The following is a 14,737-nucleotide window of genomic DNA, read 5'->3' on the forward strand; positions in this document are numbered from 1 at the left end:
AGTTTTAAAAATGTTTATAAAAGCTTATAAAATTCTCAAAACCAATTAGTGATAGGTTGAATAGCAAACGAAACTTATGGAGCTTAAAACCAATCCAATGCGCTTTCTTCAAAGTTCATGATTAATCGAACTAATTTAAAATTGTGGAACAAACTAACCGAATTTAATACTCCATTTTTTCAAATAATTGTGTTTTTTCCTATTTATGTATATCCTGACCAAAAAAATTTTGATAAAATATTTAAAAATCAATTTAAAATCCAAAAAAGTTGAATCACATTTTAAATTCCAATTTTGTTCGGATTTAATATCCAATTTTTGAATGGGCAGATGGAGGCTTGTGAAATATTTTAGGTGCCATTGTTGTTTGGATTTATTATACTTTTTTTCGTTTCTTAAATTAAGAAATTCTTCTTTTCTGGTGTTTTCTAAAAGTAAAAATATTTCATTTTAGGAAAATTCTTTTTCTTTATAAGGTGAAACCTATTTTTCAACAAAATATTTTTTCTTTCTATTTCTATTATATTTTATTAATTTTATATTAAAATTTGTATTGCTTCAAAAGTTATTATTTATACAATGTATTTGATGCCGTACAACTTAACACAATAAATTCGATAAGGTGTAAAACACAATTACCATATTAAATTGACTCTTTAGAAAAACAAAGTTATATAATGTATCTGATGTCTCCATTAAATTATTTCAATTAAAATAATTTCAGTGTGAAATGAGTTTTTAGGTGGACGAAAGTTGTTAGACCATCTCCAACCATTTATACCAAACTCAAACTCATTTTTAAGTATATGTCATACCAAAAAATAGTTTTACTCTAATCATTTACACCAAATTCAAAATTTACACCATTTTTGGGTTTTTGTCTCACAAAATTTTTGCAATAACACCATATTTGGTGTTATTTCACTAAAAACACCAAAAATGGGTTTTAGTTTGGTGTATGGTTGGAGAAGATTTCAACACCAAAACTCATTTATGAAGTACGGTTGGAGATGGTCTTAGAACATCTCCAACAATACTGCAAAACTTAAAATGCAATAGAAAAATATCTCCAATAGTACTGAAAACCAATCCTATTATAGGTTTTGATGAAAAAAATACCTATCTTTAAGTTTGTGCTAAAAGTATACCAAAAAACCTTTTTTGATTTTGATTTATTGTATTTAAGTCCAAATCATTTTATTTTTATCAAATGAACAAAGGAAGGAAGAGAAATAAAAATGCAAGAAGAAAAGGAATAGAAAAAAGTTACGGTACTTCAGTAAAACACACTGACGACCTGCCGAAGAAGATAACAAATAAAAATCTAAATAATTCTATTAATGTTATTTAATTATTGATTAGTGGGCTGGCCATTTCTTCATACACGTTTTTTTTATAAAATTAAGTCAAAAGAAAAAACTAAAAATCTAAAATATGATTAAGAATATAAAAATATAAAGACACAACCTAATCAAAATAAAAATATGCATAAAAAGATATGTGACCTATATAAAATAAGATTAAGAAGATATAATAAACTTAAAAGTTATACTAATATAAGCTAAATACGAAAAACAACAGAAAGATTAATAATTAAAATTACACGTATTTAATTATATTATATTTATGTGATAAATAATAAATATTATATATAGTCATATTAATTAATAAGTCTTATTATGTTATTTTATATAATATAATTTAATTAAAGTTATTGACAAATTGATATTGGGTTAGTGTGTAATTTAGATAAAATAAATAGATATGATTGAAAAGTATAAAAAGTAAGTGAGTGGAGAATATTCTTTTTAATCAGAATTTAATGTAAATGGTTGGAATAAAATCAATATTTAGTGTGATATTTACACTAAAATGATGGGTTTGAGTTTAGTGTAATGATTTGAGATGGTTTTAAGAGTTGACCGTTTTGGACGGACCAAACAAAATTAGGAAGCACGACTATTAATGATGGATGCAGCAATTATAAATTTATAATCATCTTCGTATCGTCAGTTGATATGGAATAAGTTCACATGTGTACAAGTAATGCATGTGGCCATGTGGGTGAGGCAGAGGATTAGGGAAAGTCAAATTAACAATTCACATCAAGAGTCAATTGCTATAAAATTACTCCCTCCGTCCCCTAAAAATTTGTCACATATTTCTTTTTTCGTTTGTTCCTGTGGATCTCATATTCCACTAATTTATTTTCACTCACATTTTTTTATAAAACTAATACTCCCTCTGTCCTACTAGAAATGAAACGTTTTTCTTTTTGGATTGTCCCATTAAAAATGAAACGTTTCTTAAAAATAGAAATAATTTTCTCTCTACTTTTCTCTCTCTTACTTTACTCTCACTTCTTTAACTCACAAAACAACACTACATTAAATCATGTGCCGAAAAGCAAACGTTTCATATTTATTGGGACGGAGAGAGTATATAAAAGTAGAATCCACATGGCACCAATTTTTTCAACTCACTTTCTATTATATTTCTTAAAATTCGTGTCAGGTCAAATGGTGAAAAATTATGAAGGACGGAGAGAGGGAGTATTTTGCGTTGCCTTTTCAAACCAAAAGGTGACTAACAATTGAAAAGTGTGCATTTCAAAGAGATCCAAGCGATATTGATATGGCAGATGCGGCAATCTCATCTGTGGTGAAGCTGCTCGGCAATCTGCTGATCAAGAAGGTGATCTCCCTGCGAGGCGTGGAGGGAAAGGTGCGGTTGCTGAAAGACGAGCTGAAATCGATGCAATCTTTTTTACGAGACGCTAACAGAAGGGAAGCAAAAGAGGAAAGAGTGCGCGATTGGATAAGGGAGCTCAGAGAAATAGCTTTCGATGCCGAAGACACCATCGAAATGTTCCTCATCAATGTCGAGAACGTCAAGAGCAGAGGTCTTCCCATAAGATTCACTAGCTTCCCGAAGCGCATGCACCACCTCGACCAAATTGGGGATGAGATCGATTCGATCCGAGCTAGGCTTGTCACGATTCACAAAAGACGCGTTGAGTACGAGATACAGATCATCGAGGCTGGGATTCCGCAAGTTGAATTGCGGCGGCGGTTGTGTCCTTGGCAAAAGGATGAACATTTGGTTGGCACGGAAGATGCAGTGAAGAAGGTGCTGCGAAAATCGATTCTGGATAAGGAGAAGAGAGGGCTTTCGGTTGCGGTTATACAAGGCATGGGCGGGATCGGTAAATCCACACTTGCTCGGGAGATATACAACCACCCCGAAGTCGTTCGCGGTCCATTTTATCGGCGAGGTTGGGTTGTGGTGTCGAGTGAATTTACTCCACAAGAGACGACCAAGCAAATCATATTGCAGCTGTCCAGATCGGAGGAGGAGAAAAACATACTGCATAAAAATATCCAGAAATTGGAGCAGTCAATGAAGGATAAGCAATATCTCCTACTGAAGCTTAAAGAAATGCTTTACAAACAACTGGAGGGAACAAATTATTTCATAGTTATGGACGACGTGTGGGAGCAACAACATTGGGATTCTTTCGACGGTGCTTTCCCCAATCAACAAGGTACGTTTGTTATTTCCATTTTAAGAGTCCTTAATCATATTGTCTAAATGCAAAACCTAACCATATTTGCAAATATTCATCGGTAGAGCTTGTTGAATTTTTAAGTCATTATTTTTATTAGTAGGAAATATTAGTTATTGCTATCATTTTATGACGTTTTGGTTCTTGAAAGTGTTTTAGGCTTTTAGTACTGGGTTGGGCCGAACTGAACTAGTGAAATGTCGTGCCATTTTAACCGAAAGAGTGAACTACACTAATTGTCCTTGATCTTGTCAAAAAATGTATTAGTGGTCCCTATAAAATTTTTATCATTTTTGGTACTTTAAGACTAAAATAATCCTAGACACCACTAGTGTAAATATTTATAGTTTTGGGGTATTTTGGATCTTTCTATTCTCCCCTTAATTTTTTATTTTTTTCTTCCATCACCATTTTCTTCTATAAACTCAATTATACTTTTTTACATAAAGAATGTTACTTAAATATTAAAATGTTACTATACTTAAGTGAAAAATAAATTTTTTAATTACATTAGTTAAAACATAGTATAGTGAAAAACATTTTTAAGTATAGTAATTAAAATTTAAGTGAATTATATCTAACGTAAATTAAAGCGAACTATTTCAAGGAACATTTTTTACTAAAAATATTAAAGTAAACTATAATAATTTTTTTCAATATAAAGCTTAATCTATACGTTATTCAAGTAATTATTTAAAAAAATTAAGTGAATTAATTCATAAGAAAATGTTCTCACTTGTAAAAATATAAAATGGACTAGTATTAGAAATGTAAATATTTTGTATCCAAAAATGTATTTTTATGAATGTCAAAAAAAATTGCATGATTGAAGAGGTACTAAAATTGTAATTTCCAAATTCTGAAAATGTCCTCCATGACATTTAGGAGATTTTTCAAATGCAGAGGTGTATAAAAGACCAGCAAGTACCAAAAATGTAATTTCTAAGTACAGAAAATGATATAAAATTTTTTCAGGGACCATTGGTGTATCTTTTAATAAGATAAGAGACTATTAGTGTAGTTCACTCTAACCGAAAAAAACCAATTGATTTGACCTTGAACCGCCGACCAGCTGGATCGGTTTTTCAAATATAGTGAGCATTTTTCAAAAATAATTTTTTTTTGCCAAATACTAGTTGCACACTTGCACTACAAACGGTTTATTAATAATGATACATGAATTCATCATTTATATGTAAAGGACCAATTTATAATAATTTTAATGTAATAAAACTAATACTTGCTAAATTAGTAATATAAAATTAACGCATGTAATAACTAATATTTGATGGAAAAAAGAATTTTAAAAAATAACAATTCACATATATGCATATAAATCACGTAATTAGGTTACTTATGCAAGTAATCAATATCTGGAACTTAGTTAAATCATTATTCATTTATAAAAATACTCAACAATAGATTAACATTACATAGAAGGAAAAATACTAGTAGTAGTATGTAACTAAATGAACCATATAGATATAACTGATAAAATAATTTATCTTAATCAAATACTCGGATTTGGTGTATATTATTAACCAGTGAGTGATAGACTGATAGATAACTCGACATGCACCAAAATTAATTATCCCCAATGTATAATACTCCCTCCGTCCTACATAATTTTACACAGTTTGACTTGGCACATGTTTTAAGAAATATAATAGAAAGTGAGTTGGAAAAAGTCGGTAGGATGTGGGTCCTATTTTTAAAGTATTGGTTTTATAATAAAATGTGAGTAGGAATGAGTTAGTGGAATATGAAGTCCACTATAGAAAATGGTAAAAGTGAAATGTGTAAAATTATGTGGGACAGACTAAAATGAAATACTGGGTAAAATCATGTGAGATGGAGGGAGTAGTAGATAATTCAAAAAATTCCATGTAAAAATTATTAGTGATTTAGTTTGTTCCCAATTTATATATTTTTGTATGACTATAGAAAAGGTATCCTAATTTTTACATACTATTAATCTTGTTTACCTCATTGATGATCCGTTACTACCATCATAAATTGCTAAAATGGCGACACAAGTAGAATTACAGTGTTTCTAAAACTAGGTTTATGTCCTTACAGATCAAACAAGTAGATTAATTCTCACAACTCGCAACAAAATTATTACAAAGCACGATCAATATGAGCATAAGATGAAGCTTCTAGACTCCGAGAAAAGTTGGGAATTATTCTTGAAAAAAGCATTCATTAACAGCACCATTGGCACGTGTCCAGAAGAATTACAGAGTATAGGAAGACAAATCTTGAAAAAATGCAATGGTCTGCCATTGGCAATAAGTGTGATAGGAGGCTTACTTGCTGGTGCTCAAGATGAGAGCAGATGGCAACAAGTTCTCGACCAAATAGATTCCGATATCCCCGAAAACAATATACCAAATATTTTGGGGCTGAGTTATCAGAATTTATCTCCCCAATTGAAATCATGCTTCTTATGTCTAGCCTTTTTCAAAGAAGACTCTACTATCCCTTCAAATGAGGTAGCAAGAATATGGCGTGCACGGGGCTTGATCCAGAAGAAAGGAAATAGAAGTATTGAGGATATTGGAAGAGGTTATCTGAATGAGTTGATCAATCGAAGCATGCTTCAAATTCAGGATCTAACCGTCGATGGTCGAGTCAAAAGTTTTCGTCTCCATGATCTTCTTCGCGATGTATGCTTAAGCAAAGCTGAGGAGGAAATGGGTGTGAAGATTGTGAAGGGAGGGGAGGGAGGATGTTCATATAAACCTCGTCATCTTGTCTACAACAAATCATTTGAAAGTTTCTCCTCAAATGAGAATAAGTATCTTCACTCTGTCTTCCTCTTTAATGTAGGGTATATTGGTGTGGATATTTCATCTCGTGAATGGAAGAACTTTCAACTCCTTAAGATACTCTATCTTGATGGTTTTTGGTTTAAGAAATTTCCAAACTCTTTTCGGGGCTTGGTTGGATTGAAGTACTTGAGAATAGATACATATCGGAGTAGGGTTTATTTGAAGCTCCCAAGCTGGTTTAGTGAGTTTAAAAAACTCGAGTTTCTTTATGTGGAATATGTAGAGTTCGGAGGTGTTGCACTGAAAATGGAAAGCTTGCGTGACTTCGGTGCACGTAGTGTACGCGGCAGAGCCATGAAAGTAGAGAACTGGAAAAGAATAGAGAGTCTGAAGGGTATCAGGCTACTGGATTGGGTGGGGATGAGCTCGGGACTACCGCCTGATTCCGATATTCGTGAATTGGGCATAAATATAGAGACTGGCAAGGAAGATAATGCTGATTTGGTAATCAGGGGAAGTGAGTCGCTGCGAAAGATGACGAATCTTGTGAAACTACGCCTAACATACGAATATTTTTTGCAGCATGACTCTTGTACATTTCGAAAATTCATTTCCAATCTCAAGAATCTCACGTCGCTTACACTTATAGGGAATAAACACGTTTCAAAATGTCCAGCTGCGAGCGTGTTCCCTCCCAATCTCACTCACCTAACGCTGTCGAAAATGATGAATGTTTCGATGGAAGAGTTGGGTAAGCTACCAAAGCTACAATATCTCACCATAAAGCACTGGAAGATTTCTGGCAGCTTATACTGGATGGAGATATTTCATGGCCAGTATCCCTGCCTCAAGGCCCTCTCCCTCAAAAATATATCTCGTTTGGTTTGTATCATCATAAAGGAAGGTGGAATGCCGTGCCTTGAACAAATCCGGATCCGTGAATGCCCGAATCTGTGGCATCTGCCCAAACACATCATCATCCACAGGTGAAGCTACTTAATTGCTCATCTTTTCATATACGTACGTCTATAAAGTTGGCCTCATTTCAGGTTCTGACAGAGAAACAAAGTGGAGTTCGAGTGATGGGTTCAACAACAAGACTCGAGGTGTCTTCTGGTTTATTATGTTTCAGTTTTTTTGTAGTTTAATGTTGATTGTGTTTGGATATATTATTTGCATGAACCTCATGTCTTGTGCTTTTTATTCTAAGGATACCGATGGATCTTTGTTTGTAATAATCAGTTAGGCAATTGTGTTGCTTGTATATATGATTATGGAGTATACCTTTTAAACTTGTTCAATCTTATGAGCTTTTTAGGATTGTTGGCTAGACATTAATTCAAAACTTCGATAATTTACGTCTATATTCTACAATTTAGTATGATTAGGTAAAGTGAAGTCCAATCGCTTATTCATAACATCTCCAAGGGAAGAGGTAAATGGAGATGTAAACTAATATAACTACCATATTTACTTTTTGTTCATGAAAAATTATTCTGGGTGAGGTATCTGAGAAGGTATTATACATTTTTCCATTTTGAAGAGATATTTTTACCTCCCCATCAAGGGAGAGGTAAAATTTTATACCTATCATATTTGTCTTCTTTTCATGAAAAACCCTTCTCCAAGGGAAAAGTATTTGAGAAGGTATTATCCTATTATTTTTAATACATTTTTGTACTATTATTTTATTTTTAAAAGGTATTTTACCCTTCTATATACATTTTCCTTTTGAAATGTGTTACTTTGTAGAAGGGTATATTTCACTTTTTAAGAAGATAAATATATCTTAAATATACATTTCCTATATACCTTCTTCCTTTGGAGATGTTCTCATAGTCATGGCCTCATGGAAGCAACTTCTCCCTAACAAAAATTCCCTGATATTTATGTATCATGTTTTCACTTTTCAATAAGAAGGTCGATATAAGAATTAATTGCCTTTAGATAAATTTACTACTCCTTCGTTCCTTAAAAATAAACAAAGTTTGAAAGATATAGGTTTTACTATTCCTCCGTCTCAATTAAGTTAAATCGTATTGCTTTTTGGGATATTCCAATTAAATTGAGTCATTTTCTTTTTTGACAAAAAACAAAATATTCAATCACTCTTACTTTATTCCATCATCACATCATCTACTTACTCTTTTTATCTTTTCTACTTTATTCATCTCTTCTACTTTTCAACACAATTTCTTAATTTTCGTGCCCACAAGTTTTGACTCAAATTAGTTGGGACGAATGGAGAATACATGATTAGTTAAATGAGAGAGAGAAGTGAATGGAGTATTATTAGTGAAGAATGAGACCACTTTATTAGAAAGAAAAATATTTTTGTATTTAAAATTGGTGTAATTTTATTTCCAAATATCATACACATTACAGTAGGGGAGTGATCAATTGCTAACTCATCATTTAATTGCTAACTACAACTAATTTAAGGCCATAGGATTTTAGAAAACGTGTGGTCTACAATTTGCCACGTGTAATTTTCGTTTTTATTAATAAAATCAAAAAAGATACAAAAAGATGCCAAATTAGGGTTTTGCATAAAAATGTCAATATAGTGTTTCGAAAATATCAACACAATGCTTTGAGAATATCAACACAATGCTTTAAGAATGTTAACTCATTGCTTATATTGACATTCTACATATATTATATTGACATTCTACATGTATTATATTGACATATTTTATATAGTATATTGACATTCCTGCTTGTACGAAAAAATTAAAAAATTTCGAATTTTTTTTCAAATTTTGACGTCGGAACATATGCATGTATGATATCGTTGGAATCCTTATGAAATTATCTTTAATTTGATATATGTTATATGAATTTAAAGTTTTGAGATTTCTTTTAAAAGTTAATTATAACTAAACATGTAGTTAATTGACATTAATACCCCTATTGATATTTTTTGGAATTAATTCTATGACTTTATTGACGTTTTTCGTTGATCATATTGACATTTAGGGATTAATGATCTAAGTCCTTAATTTGAATATCTAATGGTTATTATTTAGTTGTAGTTAGCAATTAAGTTATAAGTTAGCAATATAACACTCCCCCATTACAGTAATTATTCGACACTACGAGAATTTATTTAATCTATTTTTTAAATTGCGCGCTTTAAATTCAATACTACATTTAGCAAAAGAAAAGGATATATATGACTCCCATAGTAGTTGAAACGCTTTTGTTATTCACATAGTAATTCATAAAAGTGGTATTTAATGATTTAAGTACAAATTAAAGAAAATAAAATAGATAAGTGAATTTAAAAGAGGCTAAAGATGTGTTGATTTTGATATGAAATGAAAATGACTTGACTATAGTTGACAATTCAAAATAGAATAAGATTTAATTATAGTTGATGACTCGATTAATATGGAAAGTATTAAGTACTTCTCCCGTCCCAATTAAGGAGTCTCAGTTAATTATATTAGAGTGTCTCATTTTAGGAGTTTTGGTTGAAATATTCCATAAATGGTAATAAACTTCACATTCTACTAACTTTTTTCCACTCACATTTTAACTAAAAATTTATAGCGTAAATATAGGATCCACATTTCACTATTTTTTTTGCCAATTTTTCTTAAATTTTTTAAAACTCGTGTTGAACTCAAATGGAACTGGTAATAACGAAGTTAAAGCAGGCTTAGGGAGAACATATGGGCTGGTGATGCAGTATGTTGATAACAGAGAGAGGTAATATTAATGCCAGGCCCAATGTTAATAAAATGTGAAGCCCAATATTCAAATTGGGCTTCAAAATGTTGGGCACAATTATTTTTATTGGTAACAATGGAAAAGAAAATTTTTAGTTTGGGTTTGGGGTACCTTTTCTGATATAGAAAAGCCAGAAAAATAAGTAAAAGATAGAAAAATTGGTGGGCCATATTTTAAAAATGACAAGAGACTCATAATTTTATAATAGATTAAAGTAGAATAACCATATTATTGATTATGCATGGAGGAAATATATAATTTTTTGTAACTCGACCTACCTATATTCAAACAACTACTATCACGATGAGGAAACATTGTAGATGCGTAAACAAAAATAGCTAGAAAGGCTTGTTTACATACATTGGCCCAAGCTATTAATCTTTGCTACGATTTAGCTAAATTCGTGGGAGGGAAAATCAATGAAGATGAAAAATTGATTGTAAATTCTTTTCATAATCTTACAACGGTAAAATAGCTTCAATCATTCTATGCAAACTACTCAAGCTTGGCTCATGCAGCACATGGAGGAACCATGCATTTGGAGAAGAATCCCAGCATTTTTTTCTGAAAAAAACATCAATATGAGATACTAATATTTGCCACAAGTATAAATTGAAAGTAAATTACTTACTCTTTTAGAATTTTCGAGTAGCTCGGGTGGAATCTTGTATAGATCCTCATCCACGGGTTTAGCAGAAACCGAGGATCTATGTTGTACAAGGTTTCCGGATTTAGTAGTATTACTCTGTTTCTGTTTTGGATAGTGTTTGTGCGGAACTGCTTGATTTAATCTTGGTTGATTCATCAAGTCACGAACCTTAACTTTCTTCATTTGCTCATTTGAATGTGGATACCCCTTGTTCACTCCTCTTGTCTGAGACAAAATTTCAAGAATGTAAAATTAGATCGGTAGAGCGAAAAATAAAATAGTTTCGGGGAGCTAAAATCGAAAATTTCTCGTGTGCTAAACTAAAAAAATTTAAGAAATACATAATGTTAAGGTAAAAATATATTTAGTGAAATAACTTACAATGATTGTTGACGTCATTAATTTTACAAATAATATAAAAATTACGCTTGATTTATTCTTTTATTTCTTTTTTTAAGTTAATAGAGAATATGAATAAATCGATTTTTTTTTAATTTTTATGTAAATTAATAAATTAGTGGTATCAATAACTATTTGTAAGGTTAGAAAGAAGGATAAAACAAATTAATGTCAATATGGATGCATTACAATCTTACCTACCAATTTTCAAGTGGGATGTGTGTGATTGTAGAAGGAATTAAAAGGTAGATAGTGCAATCAATGAGATCCAGCATAAATAACTATACCGACACCATTTACACTGTATCTTTATAGCTCTAACTTCTAAGATTTTATTGTAAAGTCCAAATTTTATATTTTTCAATCAATATAGATCAATATAAAGTATTTAATCTAAAAATTATGAATTATTTATACTTGACATGTAACATAACTTAATAAACTATGAAAAATAATAATCATAATCATAAAATTTGATTAAATTCTAATGAGCCATATAAGATCTATAAACAAAAATATTAAATTTCGAATTAAAATTTTTTTTTTCAATCATCTCATTCATGTGTAAAATGATTAGATTTTGAAATAATTCTGTAATTTGAATAATTACTATATATCCTAGTTGGAATCCCGCAGATAGCACAATTATATGAAAATGACATGACCACAAAATGCAGTTATTTAAAATCCACCAAATAGGTTTAACGCAAAATTCATGGATTAATATTTACAAAGATTATTTTTTAACCATAAACAAAATATATCAAAAAACTATAGAAATGATTTAAAATAGAGTAAATGCTAAAATTGGTTCTGACCATATTTTATTTTACGATTTTGGTCTTATACTTTGTCTTTTGAATATTTGCATCCTAAAAATTTCAATTCGGATCACAGTTGGTCCTACACTAACAGTTTCGTCAATTTTGAAAGAGTTTTAACCCGATTTTGACGGTTTTAACAGTCCAACTCTGGCTAAAACGTTTAAAAATTGGCGGAACTGTTAGTGTAGAACTAATTGTGATCCGAGTTGAAATGTTCTTGATGCAAAAATTCAAAAGATAAAATATAGGACCAAAATCGTAAAATGGCATAAGTATAGGACCAGTTTTGACATTTACTCGTAGTGTGAAACTAACCTTGCGCTCAGGATCGGCATAAACTCGGCGAGGCAAAGGCAAAGGCTTCTCATAACCAACCCCATAAGCATTAACACCGCCGCCGCCGCCCCAATACGCGGCGTTAGCACCGTAAGCGCCGCCGCATTCGGCGGAGCAGCTGCAGCGGAGCAGCCCCGCCTGCCTCGCGCACTCGAAATACTGCGTTATCGGCATCTCACTCGCATTCTCCCAGTCGCCAAACGCCGGAATCTGCCCACTCTTCCTGTAATTTTCCTACAAAAATAGCAATAAAAATGAATCCAAGATTCCTCAAACAACTCGAAAAGGGAAAAGTGATGCTGATGCTGAAGGAATCAAGATCTTCAAGTGTTTTTTCTTTTTGTTACTTACTGTGCCCATGAGAGAGAGAAAGAGAAATATGGGTTGTGAATGGATTGGAAATTGGAATGGAAATCAGATTGAATCTTGATTTCTATCTCTGTCTGTGAAATGTCAGTGGTGGTGGGTTGTTAACTGTTGGTAATGTGAGGGAAACATACATCATTTTCAAAGTCATTTATCATTGTTGTTTTTTGTCTAGTAATGGGATTTTGAGATTAGTCAAAGAATGGATGTGTGTAGGTGTTGAAAAGGGAGATTTTTGGTATGGGAACAAATAAATTAGAGGGAAAAGTCTAGAGTTGATTGTAAGTTAGCTAGAATGCTTGAATCTTGGATAATTGGTAGTGAATTAAGTCAATGGTTTGAGTATCAACACATTGGAATATGTGAGCTTATTTGAATTGAATATTTGCATGATAATCTTCTATATTTGACCGTACAATTTTTAAAATTAGTAATTATATCCCTCCGTCCCACGTATTTTGGAAAAATGATATTTCCTCCGTCCCATTGAAGATGACCCACTTTCCTTTTTAGTTTGTCCCAAACAAGATGACTCATTACTTAAAATGGAAACACATTTATCTCTACTTTATTCACTATGTCTTACTTTACTCTCTCCTCTCTACACACAAAATAAAGTTGCATAAAATCTCGTGCCGTCCAAGGAATGGGTCATCTTCCTTGGGACGGAGGAAGTAATAAATAATTAAAATGGAGAAAAAATAAATTAGAAAAGATAATAATATAGAAGATAGTGTCTTCTACGCTATTTTCTAACTTACTTTATTTTTCTCTATTTTAACTATTTTATCACTATTTTTTCAAAACAAGGAGTACGAAAAAATAATGTATCATGTTAGCTGGACAGAGGAAGTAAATAAAAAAAATGATATAAAATGATATTAGTAGAAAGTAATGCCCACCTTATTGATTCCATTAGAAAGAGAAATTTATTATAAATATCACTATTTTTGAAATATGCTATATTAATAATGTAATACGTGATTGTCTCTATTGTTCATTTAATACTCGTACTTAGTACGCATCACATATTACGTGTAATTTAAGAAATGTTTTCTTGATTTTTCAGTATTTAAAAAAATTAAGATTATTTCTAAGCATAAATTTGTCTCAAAGTCTATTTCTAAGCATAAATATGTAAAAATAATTTTGATAAATGAAAAAGATAATTATCGTTTTGTCAAAGGAAAATAAGACAAATTAGGTACACAATTGGAATCTGTGCAAGTGAGAACACAAGTGATGGGGAGTCAAACAATGCACACTTTAGTGACTAATTGTAGACATTAAAAATGTACTTTTTGTATTTATTTAATATTTTAATGGTTACCAGTGTGTGAAGGCACTTCTTGGTCGTTTTGTTTTAGGTCTGGGTCACGGCACTACTCCACTAGCTAGATCTAGGCATTTTTTTATTATTCAATTAAATATTTGTGGATAATGATTTAATAAAATGGAAAAACAAAGGAAATTAGCTTGGAAGAGTGTAGTGCTTAATTTGCCTTCATATAAAGGGTGTTGACTGTTGACCACCTCTCTTTCAAATAGTGTAATAAGTCAAATAAATAAATAAAATAAATATTTTTTCTTTCATCTAAAAAAGGAACTTTGGGTATATTACAAATTTGAATGCGCAACTTGGAAAGTATAAAAGACATATAAGAAAAATAAAGTGACTTTACATCACTAGTAATTTAATGTGTAGTGAAACTTTTTCAAAAATGAAAGTAGAGTAATTTTGATAAATAAGTCAAAATAATAAGATGAAATTATTTTTCAAGAAAGGAAGGAAGTGAGTATCATATGAAATTATTCTTACCCTGCTGACTAAAATTAATTTATTTTATCTAGCTTAATGAATAGATGATCAAGAAATTATTGAACTTTTGGGAAAGAACATAGAAGAATATTAAAATCAAACAATGTAAAAAGATTAGAAGACTTTTGCATCATCATTTTCCACCATGATTCCCTCTTAAAAGAAACATTTTCCACCATGATTTCCGCTGCACCAACTTTGTCAAATTACAACACCATAATTATGGGCCAAGTGGACAAATTAATAATAGTATAAATGTTTTAGCTTTTA

General features: G+C 31.1%; 2 protein-coding genes across 2 annotated transcripts; one reads left to right on the forward strand and one right to left on the reverse strand.

The window, feature by feature from the left end:
• The first annotated feature begins 2,601 nt into the window (after nucleotides 1–2,601).
• On the forward strand, nucleotides 2,602–7,616 carry LOC125213099 (putative disease resistance RPP13-like protein 3). Its single transcript, XM_048113459.1, has 3 exons — nucleotides 2,602–3,544; nucleotides 5,645–7,325; nucleotides 7,389–7,616. The coding sequence occupies exons 1-3, from the start codon at nucleotides 2,635–2,637 to the stop codon at nucleotides 7,393–7,395; spliced, it is 2,598 nt and encodes an 865-aa protein (XP_047969416.1). The 5' UTR covers nucleotides 2,602–2,634; the 3' UTR covers nucleotides 7,396–7,616.
• Nucleotides 7,617–10,395: 2,779 nt separating this feature from the next.
• On the reverse strand, nucleotides 10,396–12,847 carry LOC125212471. The gene is made up of 4 exons (XM_048112656.1): nucleotides 12,634–12,847; nucleotides 12,262–12,516; nucleotides 10,706–10,948; nucleotides 10,396–10,638 (listed from the first exon to the last, which is right to left on the reverse strand). The coding sequence occupies exons 1-4, from the start codon at nucleotides 12,640–12,642 to the stop codon at nucleotides 10,585–10,587; spliced, it is 561 nt and encodes a 186-aa protein (XP_047968613.1). The 5' UTR covers nucleotides 12,643–12,847; the 3' UTR covers nucleotides 10,396–10,584.
• Between the last annotated feature and the right edge of the window lie 1,890 nt (nucleotides 12,848–14,737).

Source organism: Salvia hispanica, chromosome 3, assembly GCF_023119035.1.
Source record: "Salvia hispanica cultivar TCC Black 2014 chromosome 3, UniMelb_Shisp_WGS_1.0, whole genome shotgun sequence".
Classification (NCBI taxonomy): Eukaryota; Viridiplantae; Streptophyta; class Magnoliopsida; order Lamiales; family Lamiaceae; genus Salvia; species Salvia hispanica.

Excerpts from the sequence above, each read along its gene's own strand:
- LOC125213099 (XM_048113459.1), top strand. The coding sequence starts at position 2,635 with ATGGCAGATGCGGCAATCTCATCTGTGGTGAAGCTGCTCGGCAATCTG. Across the intron at positions 3,545-5,644 it reads TGCTTTCCCCAATCAACAAG|ATCAAACAAGTAGATTAATT; the intron begins GTACGTTTGTTA and ends ATGTCCTTACAG.
- LOC125212471 (XM_048112656.1), bottom strand. Across the intron at positions 10,949-12,261 it reads ATGCCGATCCTGAGCGCAAG|ACAAGAGGAGTGAACAAGGG; the intron begins GTTAGTTTCACA and ends ATTTTGTCTCAG. Across the intron at positions 10,639-10,705 it reads TACTCGAAAATTCTAAAAGA|AAAAAAATGCTGGGATTCTT; the intron begins GTAAGTAATTTA and ends TGTTTTTTTCAG.